General features: G+C 33.3%; 1 protein-coding gene across 1 annotated transcript; it reads left to right on the top strand.

The window, feature by feature from the left end:
* Positions 1–1,294: 1,294 nt before the first annotated feature.
* Positions 1,295–2,482, top strand: Smp_175730 (hypothetical protein; the record flags this gene model as incomplete). The annotated part of the gene is made up of 1 exon (XM_018791676.1): positions 1,295–2,482. The coding sequence occupies one exon, from the start codon at positions 1,295–1,297 to the stop codon at positions 2,480–2,482; it is 1,188 nt and encodes a 395-aa protein (XP_018647310.1).
* Between the last annotated feature and the right edge of the window lie 4,008 nt (positions 2,483–6,490).

Genomic DNA, 6,490 nt, shown 5'->3' with positions numbered 1-6,490 from the left:
ATTTTTGTTGATTTGTGTGCTACATTCATTCCAAAAGGCTTCAACAATCTCGTTGTAATTTTTGATATGCCTTTTATATATGGTAGAATGATCCATTTGTTCGTTTCTGGACATGATTTTGTTTCTGTCGATGCATTTGGTTGATATTTTTTGATGAAGTTGCTTCGGTAGTCATTCCCCACTCCAAGTGTGTTCTAGTGTATATTCACCCTCTTGAACAAAGTTTATACGCAGTTGATTTTGTGAGCTCTTGGGTTGTTGATACTATAATTGATAATCCGGTCTCTGTGGGTCGGCTTCCAATATACTTGAGTCTCCAGTTTTCCCGCGTCGGTTCCGGTGAATAATTCATCCAAGAATGATGGTTTGTTGTTTGAATCCTGTTCCATAATAAATTTTATATCATCGAAGGCGTTGTTGATCAGAGTGTAGCTATTCTCCAGTTTGTCCTTTTTGACGAATACATAGTAATGTTAATTAAAATTAGAAGTACAATAACTTCTACCTCAATCTCTCTGATTACTTTCCATTTAGATTTTGTTCGATTACAATTGTCCATTGTTTCACCGATTCATGTCACTACACGTGACTATCATAAGTAATCTTTAGTTTATGTATCGATCGGTCAATCGTTGTAAATGGATGAAACAACCGTCTTACATAACGGTAAATATTAAGTGATGTAAATATTCAGATTCACAAATTCAGTTATTAAGTAGTATAGAGTAACTATAAATCAACACTGTCAGTGAAGAACTTCCCTCCTTTTGAACGTAGATAAAAGAGATGTTCAGTAATCTATAGTTTTCAATAATTCTCAAAATGAAATCATTCTTTAATACAAGCTGTCTTTCAAATTGTACAACATTCGAAAACCTCGGGTTGTATTCATGATTAGGTATTCAATGTAGCTTAACTTTGAAAAACGCTTTCAAAGTTAAAGTAAGAATCTACAGTTCGTTAGCGCACTAGTGAGGAGTCCCAAAATAGGACGAAACGGCTGTCCAGTGCTTCCAAGTTTTCCATGGTGGTCTAGCTTCAATTGACTCATGATTTCAACATTAGAAAACCTCTGGTTTTATTCATGACTAGGTACTCAATATACCTTAAATTTGAAAAACTTTTTCAAAGTTAAAGTGAAGATCTATTGTTGAAATCATCAGTCAATTGAATCTAGACCACCATCGAAAACCTAGAAGCACTGGATGACCGTTTCGTCCTATTATGGGACTCCTCAGCTGTGCTCATCCACGATCAACTCATTCAAAATCTATAATTAGTAAACTTCAACACTATGCAAACCATAAATACACATTCTCATTTGTTTTCTTTTTACATATCAGAATCTAAAGATCGTCCACATATGCAACATTTATTTTGTATGGCTGAAGAAATACGTAATGCACGTATTGTTAAACAAATCAATGGAAAAGGTTATAGTTACCGTGATAAGATAGACCATGAACAACACCACCAACTCCAACACCAACAACATCGTTTAACTAATTACCTTCATGATGGTCATAAAACTAGTGGAAGAGGTAGTAGTCTATTTTTAATGAATAAAATTCAACCACAATCTAATAGTTATGAATCTTATCAACCATCTATTGATTATGGATCAGAATATTTAAATAGTTTAAATTGTCATGGACTTATATTAAATGATAATCAATCATCAAATGGTTTACCAAATGATATACCATTAAGATATTTACCAGATGGTAAATCAGGTAATAGACAATCTATATCAGCATTTTCACTTATACCTGGTCAATTACCAATATCATGGATTAATCATACTACTAATATAGATACTCATCGACGATCAATATCTAGTATCCAACGTAATGGTACTAATAATTCATTGATCTCAAATCATTCATCACAACAACAAATTACTGAAGCTGTTACTAATTTCTATTTACAACATCAAGAACATTTTAAAGAATTACAAAATCATTTAAATAATCAGAATAATACCATAGAAACGAATCCTTTGAATTCGGATGGTATCAATTCATGTATTGATAGTATTGGTCAACCAGATTCAAGTATATTATCAGAAATCAATATAATTCCATCAAATTTAATCAATTGTGAATCACCAATAACCAATAATCATCATCAGAATCATCAGAATCAAGCTTCCATAAAGAATATAATACCTTCTATGAATTCATCAATGAATCAATTATCAACTTATATGATACCAATGGATTCAACTAATCATTTAATACAAAATTATTCATCATCTAATATAAATCGTACACAACCAATTGGATCATCACAATCACAATTAATTACATTAATCAATAAATTACATAATAGTAATAATAGTAATATTACTACTACTACTACTAATAATAATAATGGTAATAGTTTAGTTCATAATGAACAAACTTTTAATGATACATTAAATTCACAATCAGATAGTGGAGCTTGTACTGGTAGTGGGAAAATTTCAATCAATTCATCATAGAATATATGAAATGAATATTGACTAAATGTCATGACAACAAAGAGAAAGAGAGGGGGAGGGGGGAGAGGAGGGAGAGAGAAGTAGGTGAGGGGGAGGGGAGAGGAAAACTTCTCAAATAATCAATCAAAATAATATTCTTTTTTTATTTTAAAGTTTAAATCTTTTGTTTCAAAATTTAATTTCCAAGATAAATGGAAATGTTTCTTTAAAAAAATTACATATACTAGTCATAATTTTCACAGTTTGAATACATAAAAACAAACAAACAAACAAACGAACAAACATGAGAAACCAAACCAAGATTGGTTACAATGAATCTTGTTTTTTCTATCATAATAGAAGAATTTTTTTCTTGTTTTTTTCTGAAAATCAAGTTTTATTCGAAAAAAATAATGTTTTTCCTTAATAAGGAAATCATCACTTTCTTCACCCATTAAAAATTTAATGTATTTAGTTATACTACTGATTAATTAATAAGTGCCTTGTTTATTTATACTAAAATTTCCATGAAAGAACATGAATCATAAATACTATATTGCATGGTTATCTTTAGGGAATATTATATTTCGTTATTTCGTTTATGATTTCTTTTTTTTTTAAAAAGAATGCTTGGATAAGAATCTTTCTATAGTATCATTTTGATTTGTGATAATCTATAAGAAGTAAAATGACGGTGGATTTAACTATTTCGTTGTTTGTTTTATTCTAGAATGGTTTATCTTGCCTGATACGCTACAAAACATATCATGCGAGTCTGGTTGATTGAAATTGATAATAATGATTAACAGAAACAGTTAACAGGATATAAGCAAAGATAGATAGTGGCTAGCAGTGGAATCCTGAACGAGCGTTTCTTCCTATTTTGGACTCGTCAACTGGATGCAACTCACAGTTGATCTTCACTCCAGGACTCGAAACCAGTACCTTTCGCTTGGAAAGCCATCGCGTTATCCACTTAGCTATTGAGTTCTGATAGCCACTTGCTTGTGCAATGGGGTAAAATTTAAATTTACTTCGTATTGTTTGTCTTGCAGTAAGCATCAACTCTGAGCTTAAGGTACATCCACCTGACGAGCCCCGAATAGGACGAAACGCGCATTCTGGTTTTCACTGATAGCCACTATCCATCTTTGCTTATAATTCTTGTGACTTAAGACAATATCGAGATAGTCAGCACAGGATGCACGTATGTCAATAAAAGACTGATTAGTTGCAGTCCTAAATAACCATGAGAATATACAAGTAAACAATACCAGGTGGAGTTAACAGGATAATTAAGTAAACAATTGTGAGTTGATTGAAGTCTCTAAAAAGAACCTCAAGCCCTTCGTAATTCTATTCATTATGAAGCTGATTTTCTCATTTTATTTTTGAATCCATTTTGATACAGGAAAGATAATACGATCCGCTATTATGAGTACATACCGAACAGTGTGTCTGGATACTTCATTGAAAATGACATAACAGTACTCAATAGCAGGTTCATAGTAAGCAATTAGTTAAATATTCACATAACAGAATTTGCTGTTTTAAGAATAGTCATATCGGAAGGATAAATACTACTAACTTATTAGTACCCATATGACCCTGGAATACCGACAAGAATGTAATTTATTTGAAAGAATTACTTCAGCTTAAACAATGAAAAAGAGGAAATAACATGAGTAGACAATCTTTTCAGTTACCTAATCAAAGTACCATTGAAGAGAAAGATTGGCGAGACTATAATTTATGGACGAAGCAATCAGATTTAGGATAACAGGCCTCAGATGATGGCGCAAAATTCATTCATCTATTTGGTTAAAGAGCGTTTTGGCATTATAGCTGATATCAGTTCGTGGTGAAAACCATAAATCTAATTCCCAACCCTAACCATCAACTGTTAATCATAATCCTTATTCTTCACACAGGTTTATAACTCTCATTTAACCCTAGCATTCTCAAAGGCATTTGAATTATTTATGTTTTCAGGTTAGCGTTTTTTTAGCGAATTAGTTTCTATGGGATGGGGTCTCTAATCCCATGCTCAATGCTCCTCTTTTATCCGGGCTTGGGACCTGTATTAGCCCCCGGAGGAGCTACAGGAGGAATTCAAAGGCACTTAAACACCACTCAAAAGTCGTCTATAAACTATAATCTCAACGAACGATTCTGTGAGTCTACTAAGTGCTAACTAAGTACTCTTCAAAGTGATTTAGGAATATCCATATCACGCTCATTTTTGGTTAACTATAAATAGTATATCATTGTCATTTCTCTCTGTTCATTCCAAATATGACATATCACCATGAAAAAAAAGACAACTGGATGACATTTTCAAATCTACGAAACATCTGACACTTTATGTAACCAGAAAAACAAATATCGAGAGCAGTGAATCTGTCTGACGTGAAGTGCCATTCCATATGTACATTCATTTTATGAAGAAGATATGGTTGTAAAAGCAAATAATTATGACAACCATATTGACGTATGGGCGTGAAGGTTCACGATTAGTTGTTTGTTGAGTCAGACTTGTAGACAGTTTGACAGGGATTAGATGAGTTATATATTCATGATAAAAGCTTCAACGATTCATTATCTTCCCGTTGTTGAATTCAGGAGTAAGGTGATAGATTTATGTTGATATATTACTTCTAGTCAGACTAATCACGTGTTCTTGATCAAAGTTGTGTTGAAGTCCTGTAGAGTAGACACTGGGAGGGGATCTAGTGAAGATATTCATTTAAGGCAAATTAATTTCCCATTCGTGTATACAAGAAAAGAGACTGTTGTAACACATGTATGAAACAATTCCATTCTCCTTTAAAAGCAATTGTAAATCCTTTCTATATTCATACAACTTTCAGTTATACAGAAACAAAATGAGTGCGAGAATCTCTAACGTAATCAAACATAGGAATCTTGTATGGATTGTTAAAAGGTCTTTGAATCCTGAATAATAATAATATCAGTGGTATATTTACAAAGATATCTTGCCATTCTAAGTGCCACAAGATCGGAATGATCTGCAATCTCCCTGGCCTAAGAGTCATGATTTCGAACTATTCATCATTCTTGGCATAAAACTATAATCACGTTCTTACTAGTAACATAATTCGTGAGGACTTTCCGAATTTTCATTTGAAAGATATGGTCTGCAGGGTTCAGCTGGATAAGCAGTGGAGCCATATTGTGAATTAATTGAAGTTCGGAATCCCTACCACAAGACCCTAAACCAGTGGACTAAAGATAACAAGCTCATTATGAGACCTGAAGATCCTGGTTTCGATGTCTATGGGCTCATAAGTGCGAACTGCAGTAGAGCTCCATACTAGGTAGAAAAAGTTATCTCGTCTTTCCCGGCTTTCACTAGTATTTGGAACGAGTGTACTATTGATTGACCACTGGATATTGACCAATATCATTTGTATCAAGTCCTTCATAGTGCAAATCTAATTCTATCGGCCAAATTGTAATGTGGCTACTGGTATAGGTGACTCGATATCTCATGAATTATGTTGAGATGAAGTGGTGATTGGAGGGAGTCGAATTAACGTAAAACTGGATGACACGGGGTCAAGAACGTCAGGGATCATCAGTTCCCTCGAGATTACAGGTACACCTTGCTGGCGAGTGTCAAATAGCATAAAACCTAGATCCAAGGTTTCCTGTTGACTACCTCCAACCACCATCTTATCCCAAATGGGGTCAGTCGACGAATTATTACACCAAACAAGGTCAGTAAAATTATTCTTCATAATATCGTAGCACAACGATATTTCTAGCTGCCTTTAAAGTGATATTCGAATGATGTTTGAATTCCCTTACTGACTAACGCCAAAGCATAATATCTTGAATTAAACAAATGAACGAAGTTTTGACATCGTTTAAGCAATCAGTTGTTGGAAATATGTTACAGGTGACTCAGTCTTTATTAAAACAGAGCAGATAATAGTTTTGTTCAAGTGTTAAATAAAACTATTGATCCAGAGTGAACATCAACTCTGAGATACAGGTACATCCACC

Source organism: Schistosoma mansoni (genome assembly GCF_000237925.1).
Source record: "Schistosoma mansoni, WGS project CABG00000000 data, supercontig 0226, strain Puerto Rico, whole genome shotgun sequence".
NCBI lineage: Eukaryota > Metazoa > Platyhelminthes > Trematoda > Strigeidida > Schistosomatidae > Schistosoma > Schistosoma mansoni.
This window is presented reverse-complemented; position numbering and strand designations above follow the sequence as displayed.